This window comes from Pezoporus flaviventris, unplaced genomic scaffold, assembly GCF_033815535.1.
Source record: "Pezoporus flaviventris isolate CSIRO_AGI_PZ_B2104156 unplaced genomic scaffold, CSIRO_AGI_Pfla_v1 ptg000066l, whole genome shotgun sequence".
Lineage (NCBI taxonomy): Eukaryota > Metazoa > Chordata > Aves > Psittaciformes > Psittacidae > Pezoporus > Pezoporus flaviventris.
The window spans coordinates 1,912,823-1,935,310 of NW_026892614.1; the positions used below are offsets into that span (position 1 = coordinate 1,912,823).

A 22,488-nucleotide genomic window follows, 5' to 3' on the forward strand; every position below is an offset into this window, starting at 1 on the left:
AACAAAGAAATAAAAAACCCCACAAATAAAGCTGCTAAAACATATGGTTACGACTGTGGAAAGAGAAAGCAATAATATTAATTGGGTTTATATATATCTTCCATTTCTTACCTGGTTAAGGTGATCTGAAATATATTATAACCAGCAATTAAGGAAGCCAACCTTGAAAGACTTTGTTTTCCAGAACCACCAACTCCAACAAGTAAAGCATTTCCATATGCTGTCCGAATTATTCGGGAAATCTATATGTGAAAAAATGGAAGAAAAGCTCATTAATAAATTTAAATTAAAATCTTAATTATAAAATTTAAAAAATATATTATACTCTACACTTTATTTACTATAGCACAACATAAAGATTATTAAAAGGTTGCTTTCAGAAAATTTTTCTCTCAAAAGAACACATGTATATTCTTTAGGAGTTTTTGTGTACCTAACGAAGAATCTGCGCATGCATATATATTCATATATACATAGGATATTTATAATCAGCTACAAATGGGATTTAAATACATAAAGGGAGGCATTTTGAGCACTATTTTATGTTTCCTGAACATGCTTGAAAACATAAAAACACATTTTATCTAAATATTCTGCCTAATCTTTCTAATGGAAATGGAGTATCAGAGACTTTCAAGGTCTTCTGAAATTCACCTAGCATCATGTCCTCTGTTGAGTTGTGACAGTTATTTTCCTCCTTCCTAGTAGCTGGTGCAGTGCTGTGTTTTCAACTTTAGTCTGAGAACAATGCTGGTAACACATTGATGTTTTCAGTTGTTGATAAGTAATGTTTACCCCAATCAAGGACATTTCAGTCTCATGCTCTGCCAGCGAGGAGGGGGGCGGGAAGCCAGGAGGGAGCAGAGACATGACACCTGACCCCAACTAGCCAAAGAGGTATTCCGTACCACAGCACATCATGCCCAGTTTATAAACTGGGGAGAGTTACCCAGAAGGCCCAGATCACTGCTCAGGTCGGACTGGGTATTGGTCAGCAGGTGGTGAACAACTGCATTGTGCATCACTTGTGTTTATTCTTTCCTTTTCCCCTTTTAGTCTTATATTCTCTCCCTTTGATATTTCCCTTATCATTATTATTATTGGTGGTATTAGTAGTGGTTTTGTATTATACCTTATCTACTGGACTGTTCTTATCTCAACCTGTGGTATTTACATGCTTTCAGTTCTCCTCCCGAACTCTCTGGGAGCAGGGGAGAAGGAGAGGGAGTGAACAAGCGGCTGCGTGGTTCTGAGTTACCGGCTGGGCTTAAACCACAACACATCACATGAACTATATTTAAAAAAAATATTTTCTTCTGTTTAAATGCAAAGCAAACAATCATTTACTTCAGTTGAGGTCAACTAAACAAAAAAGCAAACATCTTCTGTTTTGATTTCACTGTGGCTTCTATGTGTCTTTTCTATGTTGTTTTCATCATCTGTCAGGTACAGATACCTCTGAAGTGTTCCCTGAATTCTTGAGGATTAAAAAATTAATTAAATAATTCTAAATACAATATATAAATGTGCTGCTTTATGACCTCACCTTTTCTATCAAGGAGAATCTTCGTACACCTGAATACACAGAAACTCAAACAAATAAAGAAAGTGACAAACCCCAAACCTTAACAAGATGTGTCATTGCATCCTTAAAAAACACCAAATCAAGAGATGATCCTCTAATAAATTCATTGTATTGTCTCTGATACATTTGCAATTTTTCAAAAAGAAATTCAAAGCTTGGAACCTGGGGAAAAAAAAAAAAAGTCAGTAACAATACTAGTGGGTTCCTTCACAGTTTAAAATTGCACTGACATTTTTACACAAACTTGAGTTTGTGTATTGGCCACAATGAGAGTATCTTGTTAATTCACTGTAGTGATGTTAGTTGTGTTTAATCAGAAAATTTCTGCTAATGGGGGAAAAAAGGTGCAAGGAGAATAGGAATGAATAAACTACACTTTTATGGGATTAGTAACTTTAATATCACTAAAACAATTTATTGCATACAAATCAGAAAAATCTAGCTATATCTTTACAAAAAATGTGATAGGTATTCAACAAAAATTCCTCTAAGATATGAGTTAAGCAATATAACATACTTAAGAGTTAAAGTAAAACTTCAGTGTCTAGTATTTTAAGTGTAAAATTAAATACCTTCTCATAAATTTTTGGTGCTTCAAACACAAAATCATCAGGTTCATCACCAGTTGGTTCAGGAATATCCCGTAAAAAATCTACAAAATATGGGTCAGCTTGGAGATCTTCGGCTATGTTTGTATCTACATTTTCTTCAACTGCTTTAATAATAGTTTTATCAAACCAGGCTGTATCTTCAGGAGTAATAAATCTAAAAATCATAGATAAGTACAGGCAAAAAAAAAACAAGAAAAAAGATTGCATAGGAAGAAAATCAGATAATTACAAGAAAAATTCCTTGTAACATTCCAAGGAAAAATAGATATTAGGCAATACATACTAGACAATCATCACAAAAATGTATTAGGCAATATTCACAGAAATCAAATTCTTAAATATTGAAAAGCATAATAGTTAAAATACAATCTGACTTCCCAAATTTCACTTAGAACTAGGCAGTAACAGACCACTTAATATCTCAGATGAATAAGGCTGAATGATTTCCCAAATAACGATTACTAAATGAGCCTTCCATCTTTCAACCTAAAGCAGAATATCATAATCTAGTTATCATAGTACTGCCTATGAAAGCGCAATGATATAAGGAATAGTGAAAGGAAGATAGTATATGTCACTACAACCTGACTTAACCCTCAATCCCTTTTATTCCAAAACGTATAATTAACATAGGGAGAAAAACACTGCAGGGGGAAGGGGGGCAGAGGGAGTCATGCAGGTTGAAATACAATGAAGTCTGCAAACACAAATACTAATGACTACATTTTATTGTTTAAACAACTGTATCTGCTTCTATTGATAGTTTCAAGATGGTTTTAATACAGATCAAGATCTTTGACTACACTGATTATCTGTGGTTGTGATTATCTGAGAAGCAATCAAGGACGATACTCAGTAGCAACTAGTAAACATAAATGGCAAGAACCACCTTAACCACAAGAAAAAGCAATGCCAACTGTCAATGTCAAACAACAAATAAAAAAATAATTTTCATCTTTACATTTTCCTCCAGTGATGCAATGCTCATTGAGGAGAGAATCAGCTTCAAGATCATCTTAAGAACCTGAATGTGCACAAGTCAATGGGACCTGATGAAATCCATTCAGAGGTCCTGGAGGAGGTGGCAAATGAAGTTGCTAAGTCACTGTCCACCATATTTGAAAAGTCATGGCAGTCAGGTGAAATTCCTGACTGGAAAAAGGGAAATATAACCCCCGTTTTCAAGAAGGGGAAAACAGAAAACCTGGGAAAGTGGAGACTCACCTCTGTGCCTGGCAAAATCTTGGAGCAGATTCTCCTGGAGAACATGCTAAGGCCCATGAAAACCAACAAGGTGGTTGGTCACAGTCAACATGGCTTCACTAAAGGGAAATCCTGCCTGACCAATTTGGTGGCCTCCTACGATGGGGCTACAGAACTGATGGACAGGGGTACAGCAGATGATGTCATCTATCTGGACTCGTGCAAAGTGTTCGACACTGTCCCACACAACATCCTTGTCTCTAAACTGGAAAGACATCAGTTTCATAGACGGACCACTCGGTGGATAAAGAACTGGCTGGATGGCTGCACACAAAGAGTTGTGGTCAATGGCTCACTGTCCAGCTGGACACCAGTAACGAGTGGTGTCCCTCAGGGATCGGTGTTGGGACCGGTCTTGTTTAACACCTTCATCGCTGACATGGACAGTGGGATTGAGTGCACCCTCAGCAAGTTTGCCGATGACACCAAGCTGTGTGGTTCGGTTGATACCCTGGAGGGAAGGAATGCCATCCAGAGGGACCTTGACACACTTGTGAGGTGGGCTGATGCCAACCTCATGAAGTTTAACCATGACAAGTGCAAGGTCCTACACCTGGGTCGGAGCAATCCCAGGCACAGCTCCAGGTTGGGCAGAGAAGAGATTCAGAGCAGCCCTGCAGAAAAGGACCTGGAGGTGCTGGTTGATGAGAAAATGAGCATGAGCCAGCAGCACATGCTCACAGCCGAGAAAGCCAACCGTATCATGGGCTGCATCAAAAGAAGCATGACCAGCAGGTTGAAAGAGGTGATCCTGTCCCTCTACTCTGCTCTCATGAGACCTCACCTGGAGTACTCTGCACAGTTCTGGTGTCCTCAACATAAGGAGATGTAGCTGTTGGAGCAAGTCCAGAGGAGGGCCACTAGAATGATAATGGGGATGGAGCACCTCCCGTATGAAGACAGGCTGAGAAAGTTGGGGCTGTTCAGCCTGGAGAAGGCTGAAACTTGAAAGCAGAAAATGATACACTCAAGTCTGTATGACATTTTTGCATCGTGGGTATGATCCTAACTTCAAATTAAAATTAAACATTTTTCCCTTTTTTATATCAAGAGCTCTCTAGTGCACATATAAATGCATATACGTCGATTTCAGGTAATTTGTAAGTTTGTATAATATACAGTAGTTCAGGCATTTAGAAATATCAGCACTGTTAGACCTAGTGGTGGATTTCCACTGAGAAATTTCTCACATTATAGAGAAATAAATATTAAAGTCATCAGAAAAGTCTGGCCTTCATTTATATATCTTTGACATGTGCTGGATAAGATTTCTTTTTAGATTTCCTGCATACATTTTTCTGAACTCAGCATAGGTATTTACAGGGAGAGCAGAAAGTGTGCATGATTTTCAAATTGGAGTTCCTCTGGAATATTGAAACTGGTCATAATAGCAATCCTACTTCCTTGGCTCTTAACTCAAGTTTGTTACTGCACCTTCCTGGGGAAAATGACAAGGCATCTGCCAGCTGATTCAGGGCTTACATGGAAGAAAATGAGTGATTCTATAAATACAGGTAGTGATAGTAAACAAAACTGGTTGTCAATAGTCTATGTTTTGTTTGGAACTGTTTCTAACTTTTACCTGAAATGGTAATGAAATGGTAACAGTTGCTTTGCCTATAGTTTCAGCACTCTAACACTCTAAGTACAAAAATATTACTGAATCTTTAATACATACAGCTCATAGCTATATTTTTATGAATATTTTAAAGAAGATTTAGAAGAGATCAGCAGGTTTTTTTTAATCACAAGCATGAGAGACTTTTTTCTGTGAGGAATTCAAAGCAATGTTAAATTATTCTCTGTGAATAAATTTGGGACATTGTACAATCCTCTTTCTTTCACAGAAGAACTGGCTGAGTGTATCCAAAGTTAAGTGAAAAACAATGTGGGTTAGAACAAAGAATATCTTTTGGAGATGCCCATCCAATTACTGAGTAATCTACCAGTATATAGCACAACATTTCTTGGGATAATATCACAATGCAAACTGCATGTAAAATAAGACAAAATGTTATATATTGGCCGAATAAGGTTAAACATAATAAGAAGTTATACAAATGTATGAGCATAAATGCAGTAAATAGCTAAACTGACTAAATATAAAATTCTATACTTATTATACCTGTCAGCAATCACTCTGGTACATTCATGTTTAAAAAGTGTTACAAGGACACTGGTACTGTTGCATTCTTCTGCCTTTATATTTAACATTCCTTGCCAAATTCTAGAAAGGTCTCGAAGGTTGAAGATATAATGGAATTTAGATGGTGTAGGCAGCATCTTTGCCTAAAGAAAAATATTGCTCATACTCAAAATAGGTAACATGTAGAAGGACTCAAGAATAAGATAAAATTATAATTAATATCACACATAAAATATAAAAATAACAAAACTACTAGTTTTCATGCATAATGCTGTGGTCAAACTGTCAGAAGTCATCAAAAATATCTTATTTGTTTAGAAGCAGGGTCTAGCACTAAATCTAAAACCCCAACTCTTATGACACATAATAATTTCATATGCTGTTCTGGGCTTTGTAAATTAAAAAAAAATATAATTTATAAAGAAATTTACTTCTTGTTCATTAGCTATAGTGATTAAAACTTTGAGTAACATGACTAAATCTAGATGAATAAATGGTCTGATAAGTTTCATTCATGTGTCTTGTATACCAAAATCAGATATTTTCCAGATTGTAGCTCCAAATATTTTTAGCCCATCTTTTTCCTGGTTTATTGTGATAAAACTTTCCCTGTAATTTATACCTTTGTCCACTGCCATAATATTCTACTTGTTGGGACCAATTTTTCCACCATATCACATACTTCAGGGTTGAAATTTCTACAGGAATTAAAGTATCCACAGCCAATAATACCTGAAAAGATAAAATTCAATATACAATCGATCTCAAGTTGTAGGCTATAATAAGGTAGGTAGTGAGCAAGATATATAAGTACTTATTTAAAACATTAATTTGCTTTTAAATTACAGATGAAATTATGTTGTCTCTCCTGTTCATGGCATTTCTGAACTGGTGTAGAAACAATTGGCAGTAGGTGCTGGCATTTAATAATACACTATATTGACAAAGTTAACAGAACTGAAAACTTTACCAACAGAGGCCATTTCAGACAGTACAGAGGTAGAATGTAACCTACATAATAGTAGCAGTGCTCATCTAATTCCAGAAAATGCCATTACTTTCTTATTATCTTGCTTATCCAAAATTAGAAAGACAAGCATTTAAAGGGGTTAATTTCTCTCCCACAGACTATTTTTGCTGTAATACAGCTTCAGTTGTTTCATGGCAAGCACTCTGAATTTACATAGTGAAACTAGGAAAGAGAACATACTTTTACACATTTTAAATCATTTATGAAAAACAACAAAAAAAAACAACAAAAAAAGTATCAAAACAAGGAAGAAGTACCAAAAATTTTGTCAATGGATGCATTGGATGGCAATGTACAATTGAATACAGAAAACTGTCTTTTTAAACGCTGGGGAATATCATTACGACCTCCTCCAGGATGTATCATTGCAGCTATTAACTGAACATCTACAATTGTAGTGAAGTCTCCAGGTTTATCCAAACTGTACATTCCTTTCATTTCCATCATCTGACGAACGATTTCATTTGTTATCTGTAAGTTCACATGACTTGTACAAATTAGAAATTCAAACAAGAAAAAAAGAAAATCTTGTAACTCTACTACCAACGCCTAGAGAAAGGTTTTCACTTTAATCTAAACTCAGATTAAACTTTCAGGCTGTATTACCATACAATATCAACAGGATGTGTTTGATATTCTTTTAAACTATGTAAAGTTAAGGCAATGAACTGAAAAAAAAAAAAAAGTTTCTGTATTTTGCTGCTGGAGATTCAGCCCCAGGTGTCCAAACTATGCTTTTAAGTTCTCCCTTGGGCCTCCTTTGAAATGGAACAACTAATTCTTTTCTGAAACAGAAGCTGTTTATTCTGAAAAGGTTATTGATTCCACATTCCACTCTATAGTACCTGTATGGATCAGGAGGCACCAGAGTTTGCTCCCATAGTGACTACTCCAACTATATTCAGGAAACCTTATGTGCTCACATAAAAAGCCACATGATATGCAACAGGGCACTGATCACAAACCATCATCCCATTAAAAACATTTTAGCACTATCTTGAGGCTGTAATGGATGATCTATTGGAGGTCCTTCCATAGGGGAGATCTCAATCTCAAGTGAGAGCAAATGATGCAAACCACCACTGAGATACAGCATTTTGGTAGAAGGCCACATTCCACTTCAGACATTGAAAACACATGCCTGGCTTGTATTTTGACAAAAACTGCTTTCAAAAGTGAACAGGCAGAACTGTTGAGTTTACATAGACTCACTTGTATCCAAAATGCCACTTAAATACATGCCAAGTGGAAATTCTTCAGACCTACTATGGGAAGGAATTGTGAGGTATTTTTGCCTGATTTTTTTGCCTGGGTCTGTATAGACATATGAATGTTACACACCCAAATTGTACATGGACTTATCAAGAGGCAAAAATCTTTAATCAAGTTTTCAAGCCTATGTGTTACGCTTGAATTTGGACACAGTCTTTATTACTTTTTCCAAGGTGTCACATTTACATTTTGCAAAAAGTTTGTTTCATGGTGCTCTCAAATTAGTGTCAATCTTGAAATTAACAATATGGTACCCTAGTACAGTGACACTTTTTATTTAGTCATATAAAAATATGAGAAAGTGGAGATAATGTAATATATGACACCATTATCATATACGTTTCTACAGTAAATCTAGTTTACTCTCTTTTTTCTTCATCTTTGTACCATATTAGAAAGCATTTCCAATAATTAATACTTAATTGTACTATTGAGGAAGTCCACTGCTTCCCATGTGTATGAATAAAAAAGCAAAACAATTTGAGAATAAGTCATATTTGATAAAAATATTTTACCTGATCTCCCCATTCATTGATAAATGGCATACTGATATCATCAATAAAAACAGTCATTTTTCTGCCCCCAGGAGGTCCATAAGTACTTCCAGCACGTTTGTCCACATAACTCTCTATTGTCTTCTAAAAAGTAAAGAGGATTCTTGGTTTGCATCTAAAGCAACAATATTATTTAAAATGTATTGCTAATTAATGTACTACTTATTGCTTTCTGCTAAAGCACTTCTCCAATGATTTCCTCTTTTTGCTAGTAGTTTCATCTTCGATTCATCATTAAGGAATGATGAATTCTCCTGTTCATGACCCTTATTCCCATGAGATTCCCTGGCTTTAGGACTACGTCTCTGCTACCAGAGAAATTTTTATAAAGTTTTCAGACACAGTAATTATTACTTAATTATCTGCATTGAAGCAGATTATTATCATGAAGTCATCAAACTGAAATGACATTAATTTTGGTATGATGCATTATGTCCATATGAAATTTTATATCTTCTTGTGAATTATATTTCAGTCTTCAAATACATCAAGATTAATGCAAGAGAAACTGCTAAAAGAAAAGAAAATAAATCAGAAGTTTTGAATTCTGTTGCATTACTACTTTTTTTCCTCTTGCTTCTCAAATCAGTGAGGGTGGGAAGGTAGCACACACAATTTGAGAAATGAAAGATTAATCAAAACTGTATTCATTATGAGCAATAATTAGAATATCAACAAGCACAAATAGCATTTTCATTACCTATAGCATAATTTTTATACATACCAAAGGGTAGCTCTAGAGAGGAATGGAATCTGATTTCAGAGACTTTTTCATGCACAGTCTTATGATTATGATTTGGATTTCCCTAACTAAGCTCAGTTGTTTTATATTAAATATAAATTTATATATTGCTGTAGAACAGCAAATCATAGATTCTTAGAACAGCAAACCACTTAGATTCCTTTCCAGTTATTTTCTACACGTAAGCTAAGAAATGCAGCATTTTAACACTTTGGTGTCAATAATCTTTTAAGACTGTTTTTAACTAAATAAGAATCAGGGTCCAACAGACAAATAAGACATAGATATTTAATTGAAGTGTATCCTCAAAGTTCTACACCTCTGCAGTCTTTCAAAAGATATCTAGAACATAAACTATGACAGAAAAAAAAATCTTACAAGATGGTAGCAAATATTTTCCCTAGAGAAATTAGTTTTCTGTTTTACAAGCATGGTATCATCCTATATGAGTAATGTAGCATATGCTGTCATAAAGATCAAAGAGTTAATCGCATTTTTGAAACAGAAAATAGATACAAGTTTTGCCCAGTGTTTTTGATGCCCCCTTTTTTTTTCACAACAGAAAATAATTAGCTGAATGTTCTAAGGTAAAACATGTAGAATATATGTAATGAAAATGAAAAAAAAAAAAAAAAAAAGAAAAGAAACTGCTAAGAGAAAGAAAGCAATGACACAAGAAATCAAGAACTTTGTACCATATCTAACACATCCAAAATCACAGAGTCTTTCACATATCCTCAGAATGAAGACTGAAGAGACTATTTTGAGTGTGGTTCTAACAAGTGTTTAGAAGCATTTAAATTGTTTTTCTGCTACATTTCTCTCTTAGAAATCAGCAGTGTGAGCTATGCATTCAGCTAGCTGGAGGAAGAGAAAGCTTTTCTTCCAAGGTACTGTGAGACTGCAGCAGAGACAAGTCATGGTAAGATCTTTTACAGATTTTGTACCAGAGACAAGGAAGTCTGTGTTTTGTTTTCAGGACAGTAAAGTTCTAGAGACCTATAATACACTAACTAAAGGATACTGAGACGGATATACTGATAGATCAATTAATCTTGCATGCATGAAATGATGCTTGCCTTATTCTGTCTCGCTTGTTTGATATAAACCATGGCCAGAGATCTTATGCGTAACATAAAAGCTCAGCATATGCTCTGTGAGTTTGGAGCTTTAAAAAATAGATGTTTAAATCATGACTTTTCACCATTTTCTTAATAACATTTACATTAGCTTCTTAAAAAGATGCTTGACTTTGCAATTGAGTTTGTAACACCTTCTCCACTGAGCATGCTTTTCAATCAAGAAATATCCCAAGATGATTATTTTATCCTACTGGAAGACTATCACCATGAGTTCATTGCTCTGAATTGGTAATGAAGCCAGTTCAACTTACAGGATTTATAAGTTGAAATCTGCTTTTTATTTAAGAAAAATTAACATTATTGGTATAAACTAAAGAATCAAGAAAAAACTGAAGTGTAACTAGAAATTTTCATTAATCTAGAATGAAAAGGAAAGGTCTTCAGCAGTAAATGGATTATTAGAATTCCATAATGAAAAAGCACATATCAGTCATGAATATATGTATCTCTATGTGAGTGACTATATTTTATTCTGATCTGCAAGGTTATTTTTAATGGAGTTTTCTGAAGTGTTTTAAGTGACTTAGAGGAAAAAAGTCCTCTAGACTTTATTTCTAAATCACTTCCTTTATCATCAGAATTAAGTACACTTTAAATACTTAGCAAGTAAATTATATGCAAAAATTACTTAAAATCTATACTTTTACCTGAAACATAAATGGTTCTGTGGCAGATGAAAAGTTCAAACTTTTTGACAAATGCTCTTCTGGATTGTATTTCTTCATATATGCCTTAATCATGACTGTCTTTGCACTCCCCTGTTCTCCTATGAGCAAAACTGCCTGTAACAGATTATAAATAGCTAGACAGTATCTAAATACAAAGACTTTGTATGTTTCCACAGTTTGCATCAGATACATCAAAGGCACAGCCACATTATGGCTTCTGGACAGTTTCATCAAACCCAACAGACTTTTTGTCAAAATCCCAGACTTTTACTGAAAAAAAGTGTCCTGGGCTTGGCCACAATAGTTATTTTCCTCCTTAGCAGCTGTTGCAGTGCTGCATTTTCTACTTTAGTCTGAGAACAACAACACTGATAATACACCGATGTTTTTAGTTGTTGATAAGTAATGCTTGCTCTGATCAAGGACTTTTCAGTCTCATGCTCTGACAGTGAGGAGGAGCACGGGAAACCGGGAGAAAGCAGAGACAGGACACTTGATCCAAACTAGCCAAAGGGGTATTCCATACCACAACACATCATGCCCAGTATATAAACTGAAGGGAGTTACCCGGAAGGCCCAGATCACTGCTTGAGTCGAGTTGGGTATCGGTTGGAGGGTGGTGAGCAATTATACTGTGCATCACTTGTGTTTATTGTTTTCCTTTTCCCCTTTAAGTTTTATATTCTCTCCCCTTGTTATTTCCCTTATTATTATAATTATTGGTGGCAACAGTAGTGGTTGTGTGTTATACCTTAGTTACTGGACTGTTCTTATCTCAACCTGTGGGATTTACATTCTTTTGATTCTCCTCCCCATCCCTCTGGAAGCAGGGGTTAAAAAGTGGGGGGAGTGAGCAAGTGGCTGCGTGGCTCTAAGTTACCAGCTGGGCTTAAACCACGACAAACAAGTTCCAGCACTGACTCATGTGATGGTGGTATTTCTAATACTGTCTCCATCTACTAAAAAGGGAATACACATTGACTTATATTTGACAAGCTGACACAAATTTCCATAGGAAGCTGTTAAGGTTATTAAGAGCGTTGTCCTAAAGCAAAAAATGTATTTTTCAGATCTTCATCTGTTTGAAAACAAGCCTATATGTATTTTTTAATAACTCTTGTTTAATGATGCCTGAGCCAAAAGCCATGACACCAGATTGGTTCTTATTGGTTAAAGCTCTGTGAGTAGCGCTTTCTCTTTTTAATAGTTGCTATTAACTACTGCTTTCCTAATAAGAGAAAAAAAAAAAAGTTAGGACATTCATGGTTTTATTGAAGTACCTTGTGAAATTTATTTTCCTCGCTTCCTTTTTCCAGAAAGCACAAATCAGAAAAATTAATATGGTGTAAAGACTAAGCACAAGGTTTTATATCTGAGAAAGACAATATGTTGTTGGAACTAAACTTTTATGACAAAAACAAAAATCTGAAAAGGGTATTTTAAACATTTTGCCCAAGCACAGAAGTACAGAGTATTCATGTTAACAAAATCAAAATAGAGCAATATGCAAATAATGATGCACCTGGCAAGCAGTGAGTAGAGACAGAGAAGATGGAGAAAGATTGCAACCCCCAGGTACGTTATAATAGTTTTCTATTTATTTCATATAGTAGGCATATACTTAAATAACTAATTTTGTACTTACTTTCTGTTGTTTCGCAATAGTGTTTATCAAAAACTGAGTTGTGACATTGTCAACATTTGGAACCAGAATAGATGCATATTCTGGGATACTATCTGTTGGATAAACATACTCCTGAACTCTTTTACTCCAGTGCTCCCAGTGACCTGAAATGACAAAAAAAGACACATAAATTTTCTCAAATCTAGATAAACTACATGTAACAAAAAATATACGTAGTCATGACCTTTAATTAGTCTACAGTCCTACTAAATATATATGTTATTTTTTACATTTATATGTAGCTGTCTAAATAAAAAAATCGAAAGAATATTTACCTAGAAACTCATTCTCACACTGCTGGTGAAGTATAGAATGTGACAAAACGGACTGTGGATATGTTACACTAAATTAACATTGCTGGTCAAAAAATTATGAATTTGAATACACGAAAAATAGATTTATTCATGTGAGAATATACTCTGTAAGAACAGTAAGTTCTTTGTGACAGTGGTTGTATATGTTATTTAAACTATTAATTGCAGAAAACATTACACAATTCAAAATATTAATTGGCTGCAATATCCAAAATAACAGTATTCTTACAGTTTATAAAATATTAAGATTTATTATTTATTATAAAAGATAAAAATAATTAACAGGAATTAAAATCATATTTTTAAATAAAAAATACTAGCTGTGAGGAATTTCAATATAAAATTATATTAATTTAGGCTAATACAGCCTAAGCATAAATTATCTAAAACTGTAGGTTGGTTAAATTAATACAAAAGAAATCTGTAAGAATTAAAAACATAAGAAATAAGAAAATGTTACCAATGAACACACTATCCCTTGTTTCTGACTTCTCACTCCACTGAACTCTGCAGATAGAATCTGTGTTAGTACTATACTGTTGTCAAAAATCTCTGCTCATGTCACTGTATAATAAGGACTATAGGAATAATTCTAAGTTTCAAAGAAGCCATACTCAGTTTAAAAATGCCATTATGAAAAAGGATGTTAATGCTTTTTTCTTACCATGACCAGAAACATAAAACTCATACATCGTTTCACTGGTACCAGGAGAGATTTCTGGTAAGTCTAATTTGTTATCATGAGCTCTAATGAAGGCTTCAAGTTTATTTCTACTTTCCAACTCCAGAAGGGCACCTAAACTCCACATTATCGCGAAGCAGAACAATTTATGCAGATGAGATATAGCTGATAAACCACCTTCTTCCTTTGATGGAATCAAACCCTCCAGAAGATTAATAGACTGAAAAGATTTTAAAACATTATACATTAAGAAAATATTACATAATCACCTTTTATTTTTATACATATATGCACATGCATTACCTGTATGTATTCAAACTTTAAACCATTATCTGAATACAGGTTACGGAAGACTAAAATAAAATTTAGAATGACAAACACAAGAAAATAGATTAAAGATATCTATATGAAACTGGATAAATTATTCAAAACTACTTGAGTAATCTGATCATCAACTATCCTTTTAAATTATGCCTACATAAAAATGTAATTTAAAAGCTAGGATAAGAAAACAGCTTTTTAAGGGATTTTATAATATCTAGTGGGATATTCACAACTTTAAAAGCAGGTGGGGACTAGCGATTTCCATCTTTAAGCACGGAAGAATGCTCATCATCTGTCTGATACATTTATTTCAATTCTGGTCAGTTAATGCATGTAGCACATTCAACTCCATTTTGCGTTTTAAAAACTAGATTAAAATATACTACTTTATTATTGATTTGCTCTGTTTCTAATAAGCTATATTCCAGAAATCTAGTAACTTCCTATTGACAATTTGGTGATATTGCTCATTGTCGTGGTTTACACCCATCAGTAACTCAGAACCACGCAGCTGCTCCCTCATTCCCCCCCACCCCTGCTCCCAGAGGGATGGGGAGGAGAATCAAAAGAATGCAACTCCCATGGGTTGAGGGAAGAACAGTCCAGTAGCTAAGGTATAACACAAATCACTGCTGCTACCACCAATAATAATAAGGGAAATAACAAGGGGAGAGAACACAACCACTCACCATGTGCCAACTGATACGCAGCCCGACCCGAACAGCAACCTAGCCCTTCCAGGTAACTGCCCCCAGTTTATATATATACTGGGCATGACGTGCTGTGGTACAGAACACCCCTTTGGCTACTTCGGGTCAGTTGTGCTCTCTCTGCTTCCTCCCAGCTTCCCCTCCTCCCTGGCAGAGCATGAGACTCAGAAAGTCCTTGGTCAGAGTAAACATTACTTAACGACAACTAAAAACATTGGTGTTATCAGCGTTGTTCCCAGGCTGAAAGTGAAAAAGACAGCACTGCACCAGCTACCAAGAAGGAGAAGAATGACTGCTGCTGCTGAAACCAGGACACTCATGAAGCCAGATATTTGACTGTCTTACATAACATCACTCATATTCCCTTTCTATATGAGGCAGTGTCAAACCCATTGTTTAGAAATATGTCTTTTTAACAGTGAAACATGTGTGACCATCTCGAAATTAGTATTCTTTATGTTGTCTTGCATCTCATGCTAGAAGTGGGAAGCAATGCAGTAACGCATATTTTAATATAGCCTATAGGACATAAATAGAATACTTTTGATTACTTCAGAATTTAGTTTAAAAAAGAGTAAAAAAAAGAAAAAACTCTTGGCTTATGGTGGTCTTAGGGGTGGTACTTTCTGCTGGTACTTTTTTCAGCTTGGACCTTTCTGAATCAAATACACTTTTTATGGGTTTAGGAATCCTATAAGAATTTTTTCACTCTGAGAAAATCAAGACTAGTCTTAACCAACATAGACTTCTATTGTCTATAACACCCTTTGGTAAGATGTTCTATAGGTCTGCCATCCATGGCATTGCAGAGTTTGTTTTTCAGCTGTATGAATCTCTTTATGCTTATCTTCACTGATTTTCATTAGCCATTTTATTACCTATTATATTCAGTCTTGTAAAGTCTGTCTACAGTTTTTCATGGTTAGCTCTTTAGTCCTTAATATCCTGAGTAATTAAGTAGCATCAGTAGACTTCACCTAAAACAAACTTTTCCAGATTGTTTCTGAATATTTTAAACAGCATTGTCCCATCAAGGGCACCGCAGGAGCAGTGGTATCCTCTGTCTTTTCTAAGAACTGATACGCTAGTCACACACTTCCTACCTTCTAATTATTTACCTAGAAATGAACCTCCTATCTTCTGCTATGACTTCTTACCTTCCATATAAATCCCTGGTAAAGAACTTTGGAAAACACCTTTGTTTCTTCATGCAGACCATATCAACCAGATGTCCTTTACTTACAAGGCTATTAACTTTTCCAATAGGCTTACAAGGCAGGATAACCCTAAACAAAAGTTGTGTTGAATCTCTTGAAGCAAATTACATTCACCTAGCTAATGAGGTGGTCCAGAGAATAGTAAACAATTAGAAAAGTCAGAGGAAATTACAAGGAGGAAAGCAAAAGTGAGATCATTTTTTATACAAAATAATTGCCAAGCTGTTGTAGATACAAAAAAAAAAGATGAAATTGCAAATGCTAACAAATAGCAGATATTTGGGTATGTGTGCATGTTTGGGTGAATATCCAAAACTCAACTTTAGTACTCAAGTACAAGTCTGCTATCTGCTCAACACAACTGGCTTGAGGTTGTTGTAAATTTTGAAAATGCCTGAACTAAACAAAAGCAGCACACCTTGAGTCTCACAATACAGAGAATTAAGACAGAACCCTCACTCAGGAGGCTGGTAAGATACACTGCTTCTGCATGTAGAGTATTTCAGCAAAACTGGGATCTTAGGGTGGTCCTGGTTTCAGCAGTAGCAGTCATTTTTCTCCTTCTTAGTAGCTGATGCAGTGCTGCGTTTTTGACTTTCAGCCTGGGAACAACGCTGATAACACCGATGTTTTTAGCTGTTTCTAAGTAATGTTTACTCTGATCAAGGACTTTCTGAGCCTCATGCTCTGCCAGGGAGGAGGGGAAGTTGGGAGGAAGCAGAGACAGGACACCTGACCCAAACTAACCAAAGGGGTGTTCCGTACCGCAGCATGTCATGCCCAGTATATGAACTGGGGGGGCAGTTACCAAGAAGGGCTTGATCACTGCTTGGGTTGGGCTGGGTATCGGTGAGCAGTTGTATTCTCTTCCCTTGTTATTTCCCTTATCATTATTATTACTGGTGGTAGCAGTAGTGGTTTTCTGTTATACCTTAGTTACTGGACTGTTCTTATCTCAACCCATGGGAGTTACATTCTTTTGATTCTCCTCCCCATCCCTCCAGGAGCAAGGGGAGGAAGGAAGGGGAGAGTGAGCGTGCAGCTGTGTTGTTCTGAGTTACCAGATGGGCTTAAACCATGACAAACAGGTTCTGGAAAGAAGAGATTGTGTGGAAAAGAAGGGTTCTGGCAAGAACTGGTCTTATGAAAAAAGAAAAAAGGCCCCTAAAAGAAGGAGGTGAAGATCCTAGTTAGAGGAAAGATCCTGAAAATGGGGTAAGATCCTGGAGATCAGGGAGATGCAAGTAGACAAACGCTAGATGATTCCAAGAAATCTTATCAAGTAATGCCCAATTCCGGCAACTGTAAGAAGCTGAACAGCACAGAAACAAACACATCTTTTTACCCTACCTTCCCACACAGAGAAAGAAATCTGTGCTGGGAAGAGAAAAATCAAGACTAAGTGAAAGTAACAGTGGAGGAGGGAAGCAAGTGAGGAACTGAATTAGTGAAATGATGAAGCACAGTAAAAGCTCTGGTCTCACTGGTTTTTAGTTAAACCTCAGCATGGAGATCCACTAAGGGGTATTTACTCTGTCACACCTGTGACAGAAACTTATTAGTGATTCTCATTCACAGAAAAACACTCAATACAGGTTAAATCAGGTAAACACTTCCCAGACCAAGCAGTATGAGTAGAATATTCATTTGCTCACACTTTCTAACAAGCCCTCATCAGAAATAACATAGAAACCTATACGTCCCAAGAAAAGTTTTCCATGAAGACATCAATTCAGCCAGAGGTTTCACAGATAGCAAATGTAGACGAAAAAAATATGACCCTTCTAAAAAAATTTGTGTATAGCATATCCATCTTGTTTATCATCATAAATTGGCAAGTTACATAGTTCTTGCCTGCGTATTTCAATTCTATAGATGTCTTAATTCCATTTAGTACTGCACACTTAACTTTGCAGCATTTACTGTGGCTATTAATTTGCAGAAAAATATTCAAGCTATTGAAAATCTGAAGCTAAATCCCTAATGAACAGTAAAGAGATACTGGGTGCAAATTGACTAGTTTAATATTAAACTGAGGTGTTATCCAAAACATTATTTTGTCTAACCTCTTATTCAATATAAAACTGAGATTACATGGACAAATGGAAAGTCTGGAGACTTAGAATCTGCAGATGACAACAGACTCATAAACAAATCAGCTGGAGACCTGCAGTGTAGGACTGACAGTCTTGCAAAATCTGCCAAAGACATAATTCTATTATTAAGAAATCACTGATAAAGATTGGACTTCATTCAAGGTAGAATTCCAACTGATAGGAAAGGACAGGCACATTGACCTTGACAGTCGGCTGACAGAATCACAGCTATTACATTTGAGGATAAAAAGATAATTAGAATTATTCTCTCTGCTGACACTACCCATAGGGTTAGATTGACTCCCACCACAATTTGCTTGGTATTAGAAGAACCTCAATGAGACCCTAGCTTATTAAATATATGCTTCTGAACTTTCTGAAGCCTGCAAACTCCAGTGAACAGAAGACTAGCCTACATATGAAACAATAAAGAGAAGTAAAACTTTCTTCTGCACATCTATAACAGTTCCTCTTATATTGCCTGACGAACAAATACTGAGTTTGAGGTTTTATCAGGAAACAATCTTTTCAAATTAATTTTTATTGCTATCAAATGTTCTCTTTGCTATTTCTGGATTCTTACTATAGTCAGTCAACTCATACAGGCTTACACAGTATCTCCTTTACCTGCATAATGTAGTTACATTCCAGAAGCTCCATTTTTGGATTAAGGTTTAGTTTCATGTATGTATACACTGGTTCAAAGACTCTGTCATACAAACTTTGTAAAACTTCATTTTCTTGAGAAGAACGTTTTTTCAGCCATGCCTGTAAAACATCCACATTACTTTTTCTGTATAAAATGTATAACATGGTACAGTTAGGAGTAGCCAGCAATTATAATCTTACTTGCAATATTGGTCTCCAGCTGAGAGCAGAAGAACTGAGATAGACCATACCCATTCGAGAAACTGTTGCCGGAGAGGCATTCTCAATGTTGTGAACCTCAAATAACAGTTTACATGTAGGAGACATAGGAATTCGATCTCCATTTGCTAGAGTCAGGGTCTTGTTATCATCCAAAACCGAATTTAGATTCTCAATCCAGACTGCATCTACAGGACCATCTAAAATCAGAAACACATTTTCACCTGGAAAAATAATTAAAAGAGGTATAGTTCATATCACTGTACTGAAAGAACAAGAAAATAAATTTACAAAAGATGGTCTAGAACTTGGGTAATACATAAAAATATATTTAATTTACTGTAATTTCTGATATGTCCAGAGATGTTCATTACTGTATAAATGGCTGTCATGGTTTAAACCCAGTCAGCCATAAATTACGCAGTCTCTCTCTCACATACACACACACACACCCCCTTGTCTTCCCCCTGCTCCCGGAGGGATGGGAAGGAGAATCAAAAGAATGCAACTCCCACAGGTTGAGGTAAGAGCAGTATAGTAACTAAGGTATAACGCAAATCACTACTGCTGCCACCAATAATAATAATAATAATGATAAAGGAAATAACAAGGGAAGAGAATACAACACCTCAGCACCAGCCGACCGATAACTCGCCCCCACCCCGCCCAACCGAGCATCGACTGATACCTCGTCCAACCCTGCAGTGCCCCAGCCCTTCCGGGTAACTCCCAGTTACATCCTGGGCATGACGTGCTGTGGTATGGAATACCTCTTTGGTCAGTTTGGGTCAGGTGTCCTGTCTCTGCTTCCTCCCGGCTTCCCCTCCTCCCAGGTAGAGCATGAGGCTCCCAAAGTCCTTGGCCAGACCAAACATTTGAGCAGTCACTAAAAACATTGGTGCTATCAGCACCATTGCCAGGCAGAAAGTCAAAAACACAGCACTGCACCAGCTACTAAGATGGAGAAAAATGACTGCCACTGCTGAACCCAGGACATTATCCACCCCTTATTCCATACCATTCACATCATGCTCAGATCCCACATTTTTCAATAAACCATCGCTCTTATCTCAGTGCACTCTTATCTTAGTGCATGGACCAGATCCTATAAAGCTGCTGAATCCATTTGGTCCATGATACTGGGTTCCATCTCTCAGAGCAGGAGAGGCTGTGTGCAGTGTTCACACTCATGAAAAATCTGGGCAATAGTGTCCATTGCTATGTCCACCCCTCAATCATGAGTCCATCTATATGCTGTGTCTCTGCCCTGATGGCCTGAAGTGTCATGGGCCCACCAGGCTTAAAATAATTCACCATCCCCTTCAGCAGTTTCTGCAGCTTGTTGCTGGGGACTCCATACAGCTGCCTTCCATCTCCGACGCTTCCAAAGCACTGGAGGGGCCCAGTGGACTAGATACTCGCCCATACTGCCCCACATGCCCTGCCACTCATGACTCTCCAGCCTCAGGGAAAATCTGCTGGTCCTCCTATATGTCTATATGTCCTATATGTCTAACCCCAGACAAGACCCAAACCTGACTCTGCTTAACTTTTTAGATCACACAAAATGGCTGTGGGTAAAACACAGTCTGTATGTGTGCCAACATGCTGATCCCCATCACAATCAGCAGGCAGGTCCCAAGGACACCCAAAGGCCATTCAAAACCTTCAGAACTCTCAGTTGCTGCTGTACTTGTCACTGGGGCTGGTGTAGCTGCTGTGCTTGCCGGCACTCCCACCACCAGCTGCTCTGAGTCCAGCTCTTCCTCCTCTGCCTTGCTGGGAAATGCTGCGTGGTCTCCTGCATCCTCCTGGGGCTCGGCGGGCGGCTGCCGGGGAACGCTCTAGGCTGTCGCGGGGCTGGGCTCGGCTCCTCCGCGGGGCTCGGCTCCTCCGCCGCCGCCGCCTTCTCCCGCTGCTCGGCAGCCGCCTCCTTCCTCTCCTCGACCGCCCCGACCTCCTCCACCGGCAGCCGTCCCCTCGCGGGTTCCCGGCCCGCTCCCGCCGCCGCTTGGTCCCCGGGGCCGCTCTCCCGGGCCGCTTCAGCAGCCGCCGGCTCCCGGGACCGCTCTCCCTCGGCTCCCCGCGGCCTCACGAAGACGGAGGCGAGGGCGAGGGCCAGGCCGGTGAAGAGCAGCCGGACGGCCAGGTACAAGTCCACGGCCACGTCCGTCCCGCCCTGCTGCTGGAGCCCGCCCGTATTACAAGCCATTGCCATAAAGCACCGTGAGACAAGAACCTTAGCCCAAGCCCCACACTTGATAAACACTATCACAGCAAATACCGGCTCTAAGTAAGTTACAACATTCTGAAACAGTGAGATCAAGAGGAACAACTCTGAGAGCCAATAAATCAGCACTGTGACGAGTGACTATTAATCCGGTCAGATCTGTCGTTATCTCAACCCTTCGTGCCCCATTTGGGCACCAAAAAGAACTGTCGTGGTTTAAACCCAGTCAGCCATAAATCACACAGCCTCTCTCTCACTCCCCACCCCACTTCTTGCCCTCCACCTGCTCCCAGAGGAATGGGAAGGAGAATGAAAAGAATGCAACTCCCACAGGTTGAGATAAGAACAGTTTAGTAACTAAGGTATAGCACAAATCACTACTGCTACCACCAATAATAATAATGATAAAGGAAATAACAAGGGAAGAGAATACAACACCTCAGACCGATAAATTGCCCCCACCCAGCCTGACCGAGCACCAAGCGATACCTAGTCCAACCCCGCAGTGAAGTAGCCCTTCTGGATAACTCCCAGTTACATCCTGGACACGAGGCTCAGAAAGTCCTTGGCCAGACCAAACATTTGAACAGTAACTAAAAACATCGGTGTTATCAGCACTGTTCCCAGGCCAAAAGTCAAAAACACAGCACTGCACCAGCTACTAAGAAGGAGAAAAAATGACTGCTACTGCTGAACCCAGGACAATGGCATAGTTAGTTAATGAACTATTTTTGGAACAATCAGTAGCAAATGAGGGCACAAGTATATCTTGATAATGTTCAGTAACTGTTGTGAGATTACCTTGGCTGGATGCCAGACAGACACTGTGCCACTCTCACCCTCCCCATCCTCAACAGGATAGAGGGAAAAAGTGAGGTAAAAATGTTTGTGGGTTGAGGTAACAACAGGGAGATCACTTAACTACTGTTATGGGCAAAACAGACTGGACTTGTGGAAAATTAATTTATTGCAAATTAACATAGACTCGGATGATGAGAAACAAAGACAAAAACCTGAACTACATAGTCCTTACTTTTATTTCTCCAGACACAACTTCTTCCTTCCAAACTTTTGTGACACCAACCTAATCTAACTCTTCCTCCCCCCGTTCCCCCACCATTCTTAAGGGGCACAAGGGGGATGGAAAATTTAGCATTTTGTTGCTAAAAGAAGGGTTCTTTGGGTAACTAAAAAAAGGCATTGAACATTCACAGATCCCATTGAAGTTAAGGAAAACTATGACTCACCAATTCTGAAGATCTTCTTGTTTCACTTTTTTCTTTTATTTTGAAACATAAATATAGTTTAAAATAAAATTTTAGATTTTAAAATTTGGCAATCAAATTTTAAA

At 37.5% G+C, this 22,488-nt stretch overlaps 1 protein-coding gene across 5 annotated transcripts in view; it reads right to left on the reverse strand.

The window, feature by feature from the left end:
* The window catches only part of DNAH8 (dynein axonemal heavy chain 8), a 140,803-nt gene that overhangs the window by 47,311 nt on the left and 71,004 nt on the right, over positions 1–22,488 (reverse strand). For all 5 annotated transcript variants that reach the window (XM_061470910.1, XM_061470913.1, XM_061470912.1 and 2 more), the window contains 12 exons: positions 18,890–19,131; positions 18,668–18,808; positions 13,676–13,913; positions 12,659–12,801; positions 10,993–11,127; positions 8,423–8,545; positions 6,893–7,106; positions 6,228–6,337; positions 5,585–5,748; positions 2,158–2,350; positions 1,625–1,747; positions 112–242 (listed from right to left, as the gene is read on the reverse strand). In XM_061470910.1, the coding sequence (XP_061326894.1) occupies positions 112–242; positions 1,625–1,747; positions 2,158–2,350; positions 5,585–5,748; positions 6,228–6,337; positions 6,893–7,106; positions 8,423–8,545; positions 10,993–11,127; positions 12,659–12,801; positions 13,676–13,913; positions 18,668–18,808; positions 18,890–19,131 (1,957 nt within the window). The remainder of the gene's footprint in view (positions 1–111; positions 243–1,624; positions 1,748–2,157; positions 2,351–5,584; positions 5,749–6,227; positions 6,338–6,892; positions 7,107–8,422; positions 8,546–10,992; positions 11,128–12,658; positions 12,802–13,675; positions 13,914–18,667; positions 18,809–18,889; positions 19,132–22,488) is intronic.